The sequence below is a fragment of the Poecile atricapillus genome, chromosome 1 (genome assembly GCF_030490865.1).
Source record: "Poecile atricapillus isolate bPoeAtr1 chromosome 1, bPoeAtr1.hap1, whole genome shotgun sequence".
In the NCBI taxonomy this organism is placed as follows: Eukaryota; Metazoa; Chordata; class Aves; order Passeriformes; family Paridae; genus Poecile; species Poecile atricapillus.
The window spans coordinates 172,004,093-172,022,668 of record NC_081249.1 but is presented as its reverse complement, the minus strand read 5'-3'; the positions used below and the strand labels follow the sequence as shown (position 1 = coordinate 172,022,668).

Sequence of the window (18,576 nt, the reverse complement as noted above, 5' to 3'; positions counted from 1 at the left end):
GGTAATGAGAGGAGGATTATAATAGAGGGAAGTTCTGCTTTGAAAAACTGAAGTTATGAAAAATTACTGGGAGGTGCTGTCTTTACTACCAATCAATGTCCCCACGCTTCTTTGGCAAAAACTCCCAATACTTTCCTGCTAGTTCCTTATTCCACAGGTAACATTATGGACGGGCATAGAACAACCCAAAGCACTATTCCTTGTATGATGTGGTTTATCTGACAATTTTGGACTTAAATCCAGCACTCAAAATAAGCATGGGCATGGATCTTACCATTTCTTTGTTTATAGTTTTTACATTCCTTGTTATTACTTACTGGTTTCCTACTTTTGCTCATTAATTTTCACCTAAAATTAGACTGGAAGTTTCTTAAAGACCCGGAATCTGACATGTCCTGTAAAGTATTTTTAGTGTACTTGGGTCTGGTAAACAGAATAACAAACAAACAAAAAAATTTCTGCAAGTGGATTTTCTGTCTCCCTGGAAAATCAGCATTCCATATGTTCATAGCAAAGAGTGATGGGGCAACTTCATGTTTACTTTAGTTGGCTTAAATTCATTTGTCAATACAGCAACCCACTATGTGTCACATGTGAGCATAATAATAGCTTGATACTAACTTGATTTGCAGTAATAAACACCCTGAGAGATGGCCCAATGCTTCCTCATGTAAATAGGAAGTATTTTGAGATTACTGCCTAAATAACATCAAGTGATTTATAGATAAATGGATGAGGTGGGATGTTTTTCCAACCAAGAACTTTTAGAAAGATTGTGGGTTTGCCATTCAGTAGGTAGATTAATAAAGAAGTGCTAGAAATTAAAATATGGCTAGCAGCTTCTTTCGAAGCCAAGAACTCACATTTTATTGGAAATGCTACTATTGTGTGCACAAAGTTTTGATTAAATCCAAAATTATCAATTTATCAGGAGAGAGATTTGTATCTCAAATGCTTTATCTAAGCATGCAGTTCAATGTCCCTGAGCACTACAGAGGTTACATACCAATTTAATGTGTAATACTGCTTTTCACCATTTGCCTTGTTTTGACTTAACATCTTTTTCATTCCAATAGCTAAGTGTGTAAATTACATTTTACAAATTAATGTAGTTTTTCCCTTTTTGGGAGAATTTTTAAAGTTGAGCTCTATTCAGTAGCACAATAGCAAGCATCAGATTATAAATTTTCTGGGTTCTATTTCAAATTTTCAGTTTAATTGTTAAACACATCAGTTCTTCTAATCAGTCTAGAATAAGGAGACCTCAGGGCTCTGCACACTTCCAGGATGGTTCAGTGGGTACAATTTCCTGTGCATCAGCAGCTGCAAAAAGAAAAACGTGTGAAGAGCAATGCTTGTGCTGCAGAGATGGTGTGTGAGCTGTCAAGCAGATGTGTCCTGGGAGATCCATCTGTCCCTGCACTGAGACCCTGATAGTAAGGAGAAGCTTCAACTCTGGCCCTAAAAAAACATCAGGAAAAGCACATTGCAAACAACAAGGAGGTACTTCTGCAGCCCTGATGTAGATTATACTTTGCCATGACTTTCCACTGTAAGTTCAGGAGTCCCAGCAGTGTGTTGAGATGACAGCTGGAGATCACATAATCACAGAATAGTCAGGGTTGGAAGGGACATCTGGAGATCATCCAGTCCAACCCCCTACCAAGGCAGGGTCACCTGGGGCAGGTGGCATTGGGACATATCCAGGTGGGTTTTGAATGTCTCCAGAGAGGGAGACCTCTCTGGGCAGCTGTTCCAGTGCTCTGCCACCCTCAACATAAAGTTCTTCCTCATGTCGAGGTGAAACTTTTTGTGTTTTAGTTTATGGCCTTTGCTCCTGTTGCGGGGTACCACTGAAGAGAGTCTGCCACCATCCTCTGACACCCACCTTTGAGACATTGGTGTGGATTAATGAGCTCTCATTTGAGTTTTCTCTAGACTGAACAGGCCCAGTTTCCTCAGTCTTCTCATAAAAGAGATGCTCCAGTCTTGTGATGTGGCCTCTTGTGGACTCTCTGCAGTAGCTGCTTGTCTATCTTGTACTGCAGAGTCCAGAGCTGAACACAGAGATGTGTGCATGGGATATGAATCCACTGAATCCACTGAGTCCTCTTTTGCAATCAACTCTCCCTGTAGTATTTCAAATTTCAGGAGAGCCTGGTCTCATGGTTACTTTTTTATCTCCTCACAATCAATTATCCTTTCTCTCTCTCTCTCTCCCTTTCTCTTTTTATTTTTTTTTAAATTTTTAAATAAAAATAGAAATTAAATAGCTAGTGAACACAATTCTGACATGTCAAGTGTTGAATGCCTCACTTCCCAGAGGACTTACTGTATAGAATATAAGAAAAGCTGACTTTCATTAAATTCCAGCCACCTTTTACTCTACCATGAAGTTTCAGGCTAAACCCTGGAAGCTAACACTTGAAAACACTTTTTTCTGAAGTGTTTTTCAGCCAAGCAATTAATATTTAAGATTAGCTGCTATGCATTAAGTCTGCTTCAATAACTTTATAATTGATTACAATGCTTAATTGTGATAGCCATCACTAACCTTGTAGCAACTTGATTTTTCATGTTCACCAGCCAGATGTTTGTTCAGAGTTGTCAGGATTACGTGTCCTGCCATGAGAAAGGAAGTAATTACTAATTATTTGACCATCTATCAAGATTTCCTAGGATTTTGCTGGTTCAAGCTAATGAACATACAGAGTGTGACTTTGCACTGACGTAACATGGTAATTTTTAGCAACAGCTCATATTTCTGGTTTTCTGTCCTTGGAATATAGAACTCTCCAAACAACAGTGGTGAATGGTGACATAGTTGTGGGCAGAGATCTTGGTCAAAGTGGTCCAAGTAAATAAACTGACTTATTTCACATCACACTCTTGTCAGACAGTCGAGATAACATGCCAGTTGTTTTTGCCCTGAAGCCCTGGAGCTCTACAGGATTCAACAAAGATCTTTGCTGGATGCCTCAAGGGTGCTGGAACCATGTCATCCCAATCTGACCCTTCAGTGGGAATAAGAAATTCAGATGTGCCAAAGAAAGAATTTGATGCATTGAAATCCCAACTTTACTGGGCCTTGGTCACAAAGATCCACAGCAAAACATACCCAGGAAGGAAGCCACACCCCCTGGAAGTTGCAAGTGTAATTATTCATGCACAGACAATCAGCATCAGAGAATCTCCCCAGCACAGCAGCTTCTTGCATGTGACAGGATTAATTGACAACTGTCTGTTCTAATTGTGATAACTTCCTATCTCTCAGTAAATGATTGCCATTAAGATTCCTTTTTTCTCGCCCTGAAATCCTTTTCTTTCTACTGAATTGCCAGGATTGTCATTTCCCTTCTATGCTAATAATTAATCATTTCATGTAGAAATAATCAGCTGGTGTAAACAAACATAATTGTCATTCTCTTGACCCTTTCTTAGCACTTTTTACTGTGTGGAGTCTCATCTAATTTCACTTTTAAGCCCTCAAAACCAGGATTTAGGACTGTCAAACACCAAGCACAAGAGCCTAATGGGATCTACAACAGTGGCGCTAGAGGAGAAACACATTAATTATGCACATAAACATGTAATAATGAGGCTTATCTGTACTCAGAAGTGCTGCAGAGGATACTAACAGGATATTAGCAGGCAGCTTTGGCCAGGCAATATCTCCCCTGGCCACCATTCTTCTGATCCCATGTGGAAGCTGAGGAGATGTGAAGGAATACTGTGGCTCGAGAGAGTGGTTATTTATTGCTGTAGTATTTATTGCTGCTGCAAGACAGGGAATGATATCTCAGCCTTTTCCTGCCTTGTGCAACGTGCCACGCATCAGGTCGCGCAATGCCGAGGCCTGGCAGGGCCTGCGTACGGAGGAGGCTGCGGAGCAAAGCTGCAGGATGTTGTTGGTTGGCACCTTCCCATGGATTCCCTGTGATGTGCAGCATCCTGGAGTGGGAGGGAGGTGCTGGTGTGAAGCTCAGAGCGCCAGTGGGAATGCACAAGATATGCACTGGCTGAGCATGTCCCAACAGGAGAGCCCTGGCAGGGCAGGCTGAGGGGGAAAGGGGCACAGCCTCTGCCCTGCCAGCCTGTGAGGAGCGCAGGCCCCACTTGTTATAACCTCCTGGGACATCAGTGGGAGATCTGGACATCAAGGACCAAATCTTTTCACCCTGAGATTTGAATCAACTTTTCCCAAATGGAGCCACGTTAAGTGGTGCTGTTTAGTGTGGTTCATACTAGACATTTTGCTGCCATGGTTCAGGACTCTTGTCTCAGCTACGCTTTTGAGACACAGGCTTCTGCCTCTTCTCATTCAGCTGATCACAGGTAAACAAATGTACGTATAATGAAGTCTCTAAAGTAATTTTCAGATAGACACTTTGCAAAATAATAAATCTGGTAGTACAAGATTTTATTCTGACTCATGGACTATCTAAGATAGCAACATTTGAGTCCCACAGATTCATTTGTATGGTTCAGTAGAGTACTTTACATGTCTTACAAGCTTTCTACATTAATAGCTTTTCTAAAAGAGTTACTAAAACTAAAGTGCTGTTAGAAACATGTAATCAAACACCACCATGTCATAAAATATTGTTAAAGAATCATGGGAAGACGAGTCTTACTAGTCTAGAAGATGATTATACTGCTAATAGAGTCCTCTTGGAAATGACACAAACATATCATCTGTGCTTCTGATAATATATGCTACACACATTTAATCAGTTCTTTATAAATTTCTTGTTTTCACCCACCATGCAATTACTTCAGGTTTATCTCAGTAATCTAACAAATTGTGTTGTTGGGAACTAAAAGGATTTTTTTTCTTAACTGCTGTAATAGGTGCTATGGAGGGATGAGCATAGGTACCTGGAGAAGGGGATTACCCCTATGGCTGCATTTGATCACTCTTTGGGTCCCTTAGTGCTTTGTGCAAGTGGAATTGGGCTCACTTTGTCTTCTATGCACCAGGGACACAATTCCCTCCCTACTCATCTCACTACTTGAACAAGCCTTAAAAATGGAGGAATCTTCCAGCTAGATCACAATCCTTTTGGAAGAATTCCAGTTGATCACCCTATTCAGAAGACTGCAAATAAAGAAACTCTGATTCAAGGAGGGGTTTAGTTCCAGATGAGAGATTTCTTTATCACTCACTGTTGAACAGCAAAATCCCTGTATGAGACAACCGAGACATGCTACAGTATAGTAATTCTAAGTTAAGATGTGCAAAACTGGGGATATTTAGCTATTTAAACAGAAGGAGCAGATACTGAAGCCTTGTTGAACATGATTTAATTCAGCAAGCACTGATCAGACACAGTCAGTCTGTCCGGGGGTCAGCCAGCCTTGTCAGATGTAAACAGTTTACCATGTCAACATTCAATAGGAGAGCAAGCACATGCTGATTTTTCAAATAATTAAGAGTGCTCTTCCATGACAAAAGTTTTATAAGAGAATCTCCAAACAGAAACTTAATATTTTCAGCCATCAGTAGAAAAGAAAGTGGTTGCATTCAGGAAAGAAAAGCTGTAGCTCAAATCAGACAGGAACTTGGACATATTAGTTGTGCAAATCTCTGCTTTCTGCAGTGTTAAGAGAAGTGCTGACATAGGCCAAGTAGTCCCTATCCCTTGGCAGTATTAGCTGGATCATTAGGAAAAAGAAACAAAGTGGAAGCTGGGTGTTGTCTTTCAAGTGAAGAAAGCTGTAGAATTGATGTAATGTTTGACTTTTAGAGGAGGCATTCATAGCGTCTCCTCTGTGGAGAGGCAACAGAGGTTCCAGCACCAGCATTCATTCCCAGAACATCACTGCAACTTAAAGCATTCAGCACTGGAAATAAGTCCAACATTTGTGCAGCAGTTACAAGTGTCACATTATTGATTACACCTTTATGCTGTTCTATAGTCACTGGTGGAACTTTGTGCAACAGGATGGTCCAGACCCTCAGGAGCTTCTCTGACACTCACACAGGTGCAGGCTGGGAGCTTGTGCAGTTTCCTGCTGTGGCATTTGACCCAGTGGTGATTCTGCAGGGCAATGAAAACTACAGCCTGACCACTTGCATTATTACGCTGAGGCTGGAAAAGAATGGGAGCCACTGCCATTTCCTAGCAGAAACTAAAATGCCACTTTATATTCCAGTTAGAAACTGATAGTAAATAATATCACAAGCTTTTCTACACAAAAACAAAACAAAACAAAGCCCAATCCAAACCCCAAATGTAACTTTATCCAGCTTCCACCATGCCATTTCAATGTGTACACCAAACACAGATCTGCAGATGATCCTCACAGTGCAGATGATCTCCCAAACTGCAGCTGGATATAGCTGTGGAAGGGTACGTGCACATCATGGGTATCTGGAACTAAAACTGTTTGAAGAGTTATGAAATGGACCCACAGTTAGTCCTGGCAATGGAATGAGTGTGTTTGGAATACCCATAGCCCTGTATGGCTGTTTAATCTGCAACCCTTTCCTGAGAAGATTGCTGGATAAAAAGAAGAGTGTATTGGATCTTTTCAGGAATGAGCTGAAGGAGAAAAATTAGGATGTTTAAAACAACTAAGCTGCCTCTGGGATGTCTAGCATACTTTAACTAATGAAAGACACTCTGCTGCTTACAGTAACTGAAACAAATAGGTAGAAACAAATAGGAACAATTTTATTCCTTACTAATATTTAGATTTTACTTTTGAGCAATAACTATGCAAAACTTAAGGGTTACTACACACAAATAGATTCATCATAAGACTGGGAGTTATCACAGAGAGTATAATTATGATTATTAAATCACCAGCATGAAGCAAAAGGGTGTAGTAGACGAACAAGACAACACAGGATCTCCAAAGTGTTACTGAAGTTCATCTCCAACATTGAGTCAAGAGCTGAAGCTTCTGGCCTTGATTGGGTGATTCTTGTCACAGCACCCTATACGTTTAAGTTATGCTAAGTTTCTCTTAACACTTGTAGACTGTTAACAGTTCCTGGATGAAATTCTGACATATATAAAAAAGGTCCAGTTCTTTCTCAGATAAACATTACATTTGCATTCATATGTCTGCCATTAAAATCCACTGGTTTATTTATAAAGCAAGTCATAATTTTTCTAGAAAGTGGCAGGAACACTCTTAGGCAAGATGACATAACAATAAGATATGTATTTCTGTAACAAAAGCAGCTAATACTGCTTTATTCTTACTTTAAACATGACCTAAACCATTTACTTTTAGCTTTATGAGCTTCTAACTAAAAGTCTTCTTACTGGATCACATTGGAAAATGTTGTACTTAATGTCTTTACCTGGCTTATATGCAGGACTAAAATGGTTGGCTGTTTTCTTCCCTCTCCTTCAGTTTTACTGTTGAGACCTATTATTTCAGTAGTTCACACCAGAATATAATTTTTTATTCAAAAGTATTTTTTGTACGATAGATGGATATTTTAGAAATATGCTAGAGTTTAGAAAGTTTTCTGTAGATCAGATGAGCCTTTATTGAAAAGTATGAAGAAAATATTGGTGCTTCTGTCTGTGCTGCAGTCATTTTGGCACAGAAATAAAAAATGGATGCTGTTGTGAAAAAATGATGGCATCTGAGGATAATTAAAAAATAAAAAATATCCTAATAGCAAGAAAGTCACTTGTGGAGAAGTTTATTAAAGGATTGTCTGGTTCAGTGCATCAGGACTATTGATGAGGCAAGATAATAGTTCTGAACATCACAGGAAGAAGACTCTGTGCGTGATTCCTGATCAAAAAAATTTCACAAACATTACTTTGCTACATACATCAACTTTATGTATTTACAGATAAGATACCAAAAAATATGACAAATTTGATGCCTGATTTTTGATGTTAATCTTATTTATTTAATTTTGTATTCATTTTATTCAATCTAAAACATGTTCATTGCTATGTAATATCAATCATATAATAATGAGACAGCTTAGCTGCAATTTTTGTGACCATAGTGAAGATATGCACTACTCTTCACATTAATCAAGTATTTTTGCGGTTTTGTTTTTAACTGGAGTGTATATAGCATTGTCTCAGACTGCATGCACAGTTCCCTTGTTTTGGTGTGATCTGACATGCAGTATACCTTGGGAATCTTTTAATACAGGCTCAGCAAGTAGTCCTTGCAGCTTTTCTCCATGATAAGCTGTGGGAAGGTTGAGTAATATAAAGAGGAAAAAGAAAAAACTATCTGCACTTCAAAGATTCCCTTCAGATGCAGCAGATAGAAAATCCACACAGATTACTGCAGAAGCTGTAGGTGAAATTAAAAGTTGCCATCTCCAATATATGCATTTGCCTGAAGTATTCCCTATGTTTACATATTCTAGGGCAGACACAGCTGTAAACATACATATCACCTTCTTTATTTAGTCTGAAAGTGTTGGGACTTTTAACTTGGGGTCTGTTAATACTGAGATCCCATTTACAGTCCAAAGAATTATGTGTCCAGCATGTAGCAATCTTGATTATATTCCGGTCAGGATGTGGGAAAGATGCTATTAGAAACAAAACAATCAATTCACTCAGGCAGTCCCACAAACATGCTTTATGGCATCTGCCTCCTACTCATTTCAAGTGAGGGTTTATAGTGACACATTGGTGAAGATTAGTACACAACTGCAGGCAGATGCCCATGACTGATTCAATTGTTTGCACTGACACTCACAATTGCTGTAATTGCAGCTGGAGTGATAAAAGTCATTGCAAAAAAACAGACAAAGTGAAATCAACATTGTTCCTCAGAGATTTTATTAGTTGAAACCCAGAAATGCACAATCCACTGTTTTTCCTTGGTATGAATTCACCACAGTATTTCCATTCGCTATGCCTGCAATACTGTCCTCAGAGGTTTAACGTAAGAACATTCAAAAGGCCTCTTTAAAATCAGAACTTGTAACAGGAACAGCCATGCATTCCAACCTCACTTGCCTAAAAGAGTTTCTTTCCAGAAAAGTGATTAAAAAATAAAGGCAGCAAATTATTTTTAGACAATCAGTGCAATCCTAAATAAAGAATTTTTCTAAGCCGTAGCTTTCCTGTATGCCCCAAGCAGCGCTAACCATTGTTCCTTTCCTCTTTTCCTCCCATAATGGCTTAACACCATTAATGCTTCAAGCTGGTATTCCTGATGAGGAGTGACCATCTTCTACAGCCCCTGGAGAAAGAGAGAATGGATGTTTAGAACTAGGCAGTATCCAAAGCCTTCCTGAGAACAGATTACCCTGTAGCCTGCCAAGCCAGTTCTCACGCAGTGCTGAAGACTTCCTTCAGACCGCCTACACTACTGGTGTCTCAGTCCAAAGGAATTATGAGGTGATCCATGGAGGAGTTGAGGATTTAACACATTCACTACCCACTTACAAAGGTAAAATTATTCTTGCAGACATATTTCAATGAAAATGGAAATGCCTTTGAAGCGTAACTCACATTCTAAAAGTATTTTAGCATTGCTATCCTAACTGCTGGGAAACTTCCATTTACATTGTGATTGCATCTAATCCTTCTATATTGGGTAAAATCAAAGAAATCCCCAAAACTTTAAAGGAAAGCAAAGAAATCTGCCTGATTGCGTCCTTCATTAATTTAAACCAGTACAGAGAAAATAAAAAATTCCAGTTGCAGTCCTCACTAACATCTCTCAAATGGGATGCACAAGTGGCCAGATAACCATCAATGCAGCAGAACCTTTAACTACATTTTGTTCTAATTTTAATAAATAAAGAAGATCATCTCCTCCCAATATTTAGATTTGGATTAGACTTGCCAATATATTGGAGAAATCTAGATCAACAATGTATTGCATCAGAAAAGAGCTCTGAGAAATGAAAGACGCGTATTTTAAATGCTTCCAGTTACAGCACAGCACTGGAGAAGGTCAAATGCCCCAACAAGTTCCCTATAGAGAGACTTGTCAGATCTGATGCTCTGAACATGAGGCACACACACACAGGGCCAGGGAAACACACTTTGGATGATGGCAGCACAGAAGGGATTCATGTCAGGCACAGCCACGCAGCTGCCTCTGCGGCCCGAGGAAGAGGGAGGCTGTGGCACTGTCCTGTCCTGTGCCCAGAGCAGGAGCAGCCCCTGGGCACAGCTCTCTGTGACAGAGCTTTCTGCAGTCCACATGTGGAGTACAACTAACTCCGGTCTGTGGCAGGTCTGGCACACGTTTCCCATGTGGTTGACAATGTAACACCAGGAGATTGTCTGGTTTAGGGTGCTCCATTGAAAGCCACAAGGAGAGGCCAAGTGGAGATGCTGCAGGTGGCACAGTGGCCCCTCCTGAATGGCTGTGGTGGCTGTGCAGCTGTCCTGAGGAAGAGGACGCTCTTGTGCTGGGGCACGGCACCCTGAGAGCCAGGCCTGGCCAATGTGCCTGAGAAAAGGCATTTCCTCTCCAATGCAGGCAAGACAGAGGAGCCTTTTATTGCAACAGGTGGATGGAACATCACATTGTTGCCCTCTGGTTTTATTTTAGTAGCTTTTACATTCCCAACCAAGTTCAGAACTACACTGTGGAACACACAAAAAAGCATTTCCAGGTTCAGGCAGAAAGAATAATAAATATTAGCCCCACTCTACAAAGAAGGATTTAAGTACTCAGAGTCAAATGAGAAATCAAGACAGGGACAGCAGATGAACCCAGTTGTCCCAGGGTGTACTAGGGCTTAAATACAACATCCCTCTTCATACTTGTGCTGATGATACATTTCAGAACGCCAGCACCTGAGAACAAAATCTTACCTTTCTTATTGCTTTTGTCTAAGGAAGTCAAGAACTTCCTTCTGTCCTGTAGCCTCTGCCTGTAAGTAGAAACATGAGTAAATCCTGTCATCCTGTGCACCAGGACATGCAAATACTCACTTATGGGAGTTAAGACTACATTACCACAAAATAATTAAAATCAAATTTAAATTTAATTCCTCTGACATAGATGAGAAAATTCTCATTCCAACTATTTATTACTTCCCAACAACACCAGATTTGAGTTTGTAACAAATTCTAACCCAGTTAATAGTCCAACAGAAATTTTTCCCAAATTAATATAATCCAAAAGCATGTGTTATTACTCAGCTAGCACACCAAGGTAGCACAGCCATATGGACACTTACTACTTGTAGGGGATTCCTGCCATCATAACCAGTTTGCTCCAGGTCTGCACCAGCCAGGTACCAGGCATACAGCCCATCCATATCACCTTTAGCTGCAAGGCTGGAAAAAGAATAATTAATATTGTTTCTCAATTTTTCAGTTAATTTCAGTGAGCTCCTAGGTCCTGTCAATGAGCTCAGCAGGTGAAGGCTGAACCAGGCTCAACATGGCTGCCAGGGTAGAAAGGTAAGGAACACTATTACAACAGCTTTGAATAGCTGAGCAAGCAACACAGCTTGATGAATCAGTTCCTTAAATTATTAGGGCTGTGCTATAAGTACTTACAACAGGCTAGTTTCACATTGTGGGTGTGACTATGACCAAAGGGGAAAAAAAAGTCAGGCAGTTTCATATTTCACAACACAATATTTATCTCATGAAATGAGTTGGGGGGAGGGAAATGGCTAAATCAAGATGCAGCTGAATGAAAGCACAAGCAGATGTGCCAGCAAACCACAGGACTTATTTAAAATCCCTAAGAAACCCTCTTCACAAGTTTGCATAACTGTGTTTGCTATCAGTAGTTATGATATTAAGTACATTTATGTGGTATTATTTGGACAGTAACAGAGCTATATTTGAGTTTCACAAAACAATTTGTAGAATTTAATTGGGCAGCAAATAAAAAAAAGAAAAAAGCTTTTCAAAGATGACCTCTGCCTGCCACATATAACAAGTAATAGAAAGGATCAGAATGAATCCTATACAAATAAGTTAGTTAAAGTTTTCAGAGGAATGGCACGCTGGGTTATTTCTTTGCACATCTGCTGGTAGTCCCATCCACAATACTTAAAGTTTATTTTTAATTCTCATTTTGGTAAAACAGCTAAGAACCTGTAAATATGTAAAATCATGCCAGTCTGTACCAAGCCTGGAGACAGGCTGAACTGATGGGAAGGTTGGGAGGATGACCTTCAGTCTTTTCAGGTTAGCAGCATCTGTGAGGCTTCAGACCTGAGCTCGCCATGAGCTTGCAGATAGTTTCAGCAGAACCCTGCTGATCATCACTAAATGAGGCTGAATCTCACTAAGAGAGGGGAAACCTCCCCAGCATTATTAAGTTCAGAGTTTTCTGCCTTAACCAGAGCTTGCTGTGGCTGACAAGCACTGTGCTGGCAGCAGGGATGGAGATGGTGATCAGCTCCTGGGGGTGATGACCAGGCCAGGCAGACCTGATGAAGCATAGAGAAGGCTCAAGATGCAAGGGGCAGTCATGGAAGAAACCATGAAAGCAGGGCTGCAACATTCACTTCTCTGCTAAGTTGAAATCACTTGTGTTGTTGATTAAATCACTTAAGGATCTGAAAATATGTTTTCAGGGGAGTGGACACCTCTAATTGCAGCAGTCCCAGAGGCTGGGCATGAAAAGGGAAAGCAAATGGTCTCCATCTGTGTTCCTCCATGCAACCCCCAGGTGACCTACAGCTGAGGCCATTGGGGGACAGGGAAGTGGGAGTGAGTACTAAGAGGTTTAACAGTGCTTCAGTCTGGAATCTTGAAGGAAAGGATCAATAAATCATTAATGAAAATTGCCATAACAAAAGAAAAGGCCCCTCAGAAGCAATAAGGAAACACAGGAAAGCAAAGGAGATCCAACAGGAAGCTCATAGGGAGGTTGGTAAGGAATCTGCAGGAAACAGGTGAGCATTAGTAAAGAAAAAGTGTAAGCATTAGTAAAGCAAAGAAATCACTTAGCAGCCACTTCTGAAACACATTAACTATCTTTATTTACAAAGACCAGTCTCTTGCTGTTAACACTGTAAGATCACAGGCTAAGGAGGAAACAAAAAGCCTACCTAGAGGGTTATTGAGCATCACCAACACTGGACAGGAGAGCACATTGTATTTGCCAAACAGAATGGCATCGTTCAGCCACATGCAACAAGGAAACCACTTTGGTTTCAGACTTTCAGAAATATTACCAACCTACATACCCAGGGCACCTCAGCTATATCTCTGTAAGCAACAAACAAGGATGGCTGCACTTACTTGAAAATTACTGCCCATTAACAGCACCTATTCAGAAAGGGCAATTTTAACCCTTGCTGCAGAGGTCAAAACTGTGATCTCCTTCCGTGACATTAGAGCAATCCAAATACACAGAAGCATCTTCAATTTTGTAGCAGCCATTTACTGATCAAGTGAGAACTTGATTCTACAGGGACCATGATGAGATCAAAAGGTGATATAGCTTGTGAGAAAATTTATATACCAGTCCAAATAGAAGATACCTAATATTTAATAGATTGATTATCATCAGGAGCACCACAAAACATTTTCTCCAAATACAGACTTCTATAGTCAAGCCATACACCTCTGGATTTCCTTTATACACAGTAAGTGTACTTCATATACTAATATATATACAGAGGACTTCTCAATTTACACCATAGGAACCCTGGCTCTGTATTTGTCTCAAAGATATTTATGCCAGCAATTCTTACTACAAGTGCAACTGCTAAGCAGCAAGTCCATTACTGTTATATAATGAAATGGAATAAAGATATCTTCAACATACACTTACCTGGATATTTAAAGCCTGCTTTGTTGATAAAGAACTATCTACCACAGTTCACTAAACTCTGACTGATCCCTTTGACAGCAGATAATCACAGGCATCCTGCCTGTCAGTACTCTTGCATTCAGAAAAATTACTACGTATCCAGTTCACAGTTTCAGCAGGGCTAATGTAGCCGTGATGATGACAGAGCTAAGATATCAAGAATAGTGGCAGTGCTGTCTGTGCCTCCAATCACACCAACATCAAGCTCCAATTTAAGGGGTGCTCTGTTACTGCCAGGGGAGAAAGTTTGTCAGGTCTCAGAAGGTTTATAAGGACAAGGGCCAATGCAATTGTAGATTTGGGAAGTAAAAAGTACAGTGAAATGACATCTTGGGGTTCCCTCCTGCCTCTTCATGTACTAGGATTTCATCTTTCCCTTGGACACAAAACTGTGCTTTATCAGCAATGGTCTTTTTTCTGTGTTATATAAAGTAATGAGGGCAGACTTGCTTTTTTTCAGGTGTATCATCACCCTGACAGAAGAGAAAAAATATTCTTATTTTTTTTAAGATGAACATCCGAAGGGAAAAAAAAAGACGTCCAGCACAAGGCATGGATTGCTCTGTCCTGAACACACTTGGGAGTGCTGTTCTTAGCTTGTGTCTCCACATCTTTCTCAGCTCAGACAGACTTCTTGAAAGACAGCAAGCAGTAGAAGCTTGGTCCTTGTTCCTGCAGAGGCATATTTACTCTCCTTCCCCAGCCTTACCCTCTCTTTATGTGAAATTGAAGAGGCATCTTATTCTGAAAGGTAGTGATTTTGAAAGGCTGCATCCTTGTATATATCATACCATATCATATAATTTTATGAAATCTAAGAATATGAGAAAGCTGATTTGGCTTTATGCCCCTGTTTAATTTTGTGAAGTACAGACTTGAAGTACCTCCATTCTATACAGCCTCGTTTTCCTTTAAAAAACAAACACAAATCAACTGTTTACCAATTCCAGAAGTCCAGAAGCTTTTAGAATAAGTCTGAGTGTCCCAATTTATCTCATCATGGTTTGGTTTTTCAGACAGATGACAATACTACTGCAATATGAGAAGATACTCTTGACATTTTTAACAGATTACTAACACTGAGATCTCATTTCGAAACAAAGCCATGAACCAGATACCAAACATCAACAAAGTAATTCTAAAACCAGACTAACACCTCTCACTTTAAAAAAGACACCAGCAAATGAAACCATGAAAGATTTAATAACTATGTGCATCTCTACTTCCTACACAAGAGTTCCCACTGATACTGTCCAACCTTTGGTTCTGGCTGGTACTCCTTTCCCTCTCAATCATCACCAATGCCAAAGGAACACATTTATTTTTATTTTATCTCCATAATCTTCCAAGTGAACTATTCTATTCTATTCTATTCTATTCTATTCTATTCTATTCTATTCTATTCTATTCTATTCTATTCTATTCTATTCTATTCTATTCTATTCTATTCTATTCTATTCTATTCTATAATCATGAATCTAAACAGAAGGAGGAAAGGAGACTATTAGAACATTAAAATCACTACATATTGTCTTTCATAACAGTCTGAGGATTGGTAGGTAGCAAAGAGGGAAAACATGCTTATAGTTTAATTCAGAGGGAAGTGCATGGGGGAAAAGGTTAAGTTAGATAAGTGCAGAAACACAATGCTTATCAGAAAGCAAGCAGCTTTATCTTTCTAAACCCCAAGAACTTGACATATTTCCTTGGTGAAAAATTCAGATTGGTAGAAATTGCAGCTTAAGGCACATTACAAGATAGAAGAAATGTAGGAAAATACTTCAAATTAGACAGAGGGGAGATGTTATGAACAGCTTGTTCTATAAGCAGCTTGACCATGCTGACTCTCATGAAGGTGCCAGTGCCTGCAAAGAGGGGGCTTAAAACAAGAGAGAGGACAGAGAAGTGAGCCAGAGCATGCTGGAACAATGAGTGTATCAGTAAGTTCATCTGAGGACACTGCAGAAGTATCAGAGACATTTTGGCAAGAGGACAAACACCAGCACCTCAGATTTAGTAACTTATAGGTAGCTGAGTAATGCTCTGTGGAAACAGTCCACTTTTTAGAAATGAGTATGCCAGGCCCTCTAAAACAGCAGAGGAGGAGGGTAGGAGCAGCCGCTTCAGCACTGCCTTGAAGCCTGACCACTGCCTGGCTCTGTTCCTGGTAGAGGCCATACAGATCCAGGTGCACAGTGATCCCTAAAAAGCTATAACAAGCTGCATAAAAACCCCATTTTGTTATTTTGTGTGAAGAACCATTTTCCTCTTCTTGGCTTTTTGGTTTTGAACATATTACTGCCAGGTCAGCCAGCCAGACTGGTTCTGCACGTGCCACCAGGACTGAGCAAGGGGCCAGTTTATTTGCAGAGGAATGTCATTCCCTAAACCTTTTGGTAGCGGCAAACTGCACAAATCGAGGGTTTAGTTCTGTCCTATCACCTGCAGTGCCCTGGGAAATGCATATTTTGACTCCATGGTAAAAGCCTTATTAACCAATCTCCTCGGAGCATGTTATGACAATGGAAACACTCCAGACAGTGTTCCTTAATTCCAGAATTACTCCAAGGACAGAGTCCAGTCTCTACACAGAACACACATAAGCTTTACCTTGACCTTGTTTTGTAGACATTATACAGCACTGGCTGGTACCTGCAAGTCTCATGATTTCCTGCCAAGTTCTGATATAAAGGCCAGTGCTCAGGGTTTTTTTGTTCATTTTTCAGAAGAAAAGAGAAAAGGAAATGAAGTAAAAATCACAAGTAATATCTGGAAATACATGGAACCTTCTCACATTTTTCAGAGTAATTTGTAATTCAGGACCAGTACTGGAAAAATGAAATCAAACATCTATTTATAACACATATCCACATTGTTATATATTGAAAGTAACTGTATGGAAAGCCATCTCTAAGAGAATTATATCCTCTTAAAATTACATACAGTGATGGTGAGCAGCAGTTCACAAGTTTTGGGGTTAAACCTATTTGTCTATTTGATTTAGTTATTTTTAAGAACAATACTACATACATAGTTAGAAGCCATTCCAATATAACTGAAAAGTGGACTTTAAGACAATGAAAATTACACATTTTGTGCAGCTTTATTTTTAAGAGAGATGCTACAAAATCATACCTTGAACAGCTTCTTTTCACCATTTCTCAATAAGAGACTTTGGGGAGAAATGGGGTATTTATTTCCTTCCAGCTCACTTATCCCCACAGCCCTCTCTGCTTTGGAACTCTCTTGGGTTATTGGTGCTTTGAAACAGCTGATTCTTAATTTCATCACTTCACTTCTTACCTTTCTTGTTTTCTTGCCATCTATCCCAGAAAGAGCCCCCTCATGTGCCAGGGACCCAACTGTTTATTGAAAGTGCTCCTTTTTTGAGTCTCCTCTAAAAAAAAATCCCACTTCACACCCATTTTAGGACCACCTCATAAATCACATTTACCTGCAGAGTATTGTTCCAACATCCTCCAAGTCATGGCTTGAAAGGTGTGCTCCAGTTTCTCGTAACAAGTTAATCACTGGTATATGCCTTTATGAGAGGAATGAAAAAAATTAGAAAGGGACTGGACCTGGAGGGGCTTCTTTCCCCCCTGAATCCAACATTGTCATATACACAAACAGTCAGTGAAAGTTCTTGCATTCTCTTTTCTAGAATCATAGAACCAATGAATGCTTTCCAAGCTGACAGATGCAGTAAACAGAGCTTCCCTCCCTCTCAAAAACTTATTCACACACTAAGCACAAGAAAGTGTTAAGTTCAGCTCTAAAAAGAGATATGTACCCTTCTCTTCCAAGAATTCTTAATATCTTAATCTTAGTACTAGTTTAATTTAACAGTAGAAATATTAGTAACTGAAATACATGCAAACAGGGAGAATATTTATCACATAGCATCATTCCTGTATTTTAAAGAATACAATGCACATATATATCAGTCTTAAATAAAACATTGTGTCTTGCAGATAAGCAATGAATCTTTACATTAATGGAGAAGGTAATCGGATTTTTAGGGCTTCAAAATGATGGTAAGTATTCTTATGAACCTCTGTCAAAAGCACATATTTTCCTAACTTCCTCCTCCCAATACCTTTATTATTGATTTCTACCTGGAGACTTTAGGAGGTCTTCCTTGTCCTTTCCTTTGAGATAATGGGGAAAATGGCACTACCAGCCAACACCTACACCTTAGATAGATGTTTAAGAAACTCTGTGGAAAGACTGCTCTCAAAAGTTACTATTGTGGGTACAAAATAACATGACAAGTAAAAAATCTGCAAAATACATTTTTCATAGCTAACCTGTGGAAGGTTCAGAACTAGGTTTGAAAAGGAGATGACAGAATGCTCCTCTGTTAAACAACTGACCTAATTTACAAATCAAAATACAGGGTTTTTTTCTCCAGAAAGAGTATGATGACCCAGTAGATCAGGAATAGTTTTATAGTTCCTATTTTAAGTAAGTTGTTATAATATAATATTTCAAAATAATGAGGTAGGCTTATCATTTAATCGGAAATATGTGAGTTTTTCCAACCAATTACCTTAAAGATCATCTGTAGTAATTAAAAATAAAAATATAAGCTGACCTACACTTTCTGCTTAATCACTTGGTAGTAGCCATGGGCCTTTCCATTTTTAAATTGGACTAAACTACTTATCTAATCCCTCTGCCTGTTTTTAGGAAACTCCATCTTCAATCAGAAGTTACTTTACAGTTATCCATATAAAGCCTATGTAAGCTTATATGCTTCATACAAGACCTTTAGTTTCTAAACTAACTAAAGAACTGTACATGTGCTATAGGAATCATCTTGCT

At 39.5% G+C, this 18,576-nt stretch overlaps 1 protein-coding gene across 1 annotated transcript in view; it reads right to left on the bottom strand.

Moving 5' to 3' along the window:
* Window positions 1-8,749: 8,749 nt before the first annotated feature.
* Window positions 8,750-18,576, bottom strand: part of ASPG (asparaginase) — a 44,588-nt gene continuing 34,761 nt past the window's right edge. The window contains exons 13-16 of the mRNA XM_058845542.1: window positions 17,204-17,290; window positions 11,147-11,246; window positions 10,779-10,837; window positions 8,750-9,186 (exon numbers count right to left, since the gene is read on the bottom strand). Of these exons, the coding sequence (XP_058701525.1) occupies window positions 10,784-10,837; window positions 11,147-11,246; window positions 17,204-17,290 (241 nt within the window). The 3' untranslated portion in view covers window positions 8,750-9,186; window positions 10,779-10,783. The remainder of the gene's footprint in view (window positions 9,187-10,778; window positions 10,838-11,146; window positions 11,247-17,203; window positions 17,291-18,576) is intronic.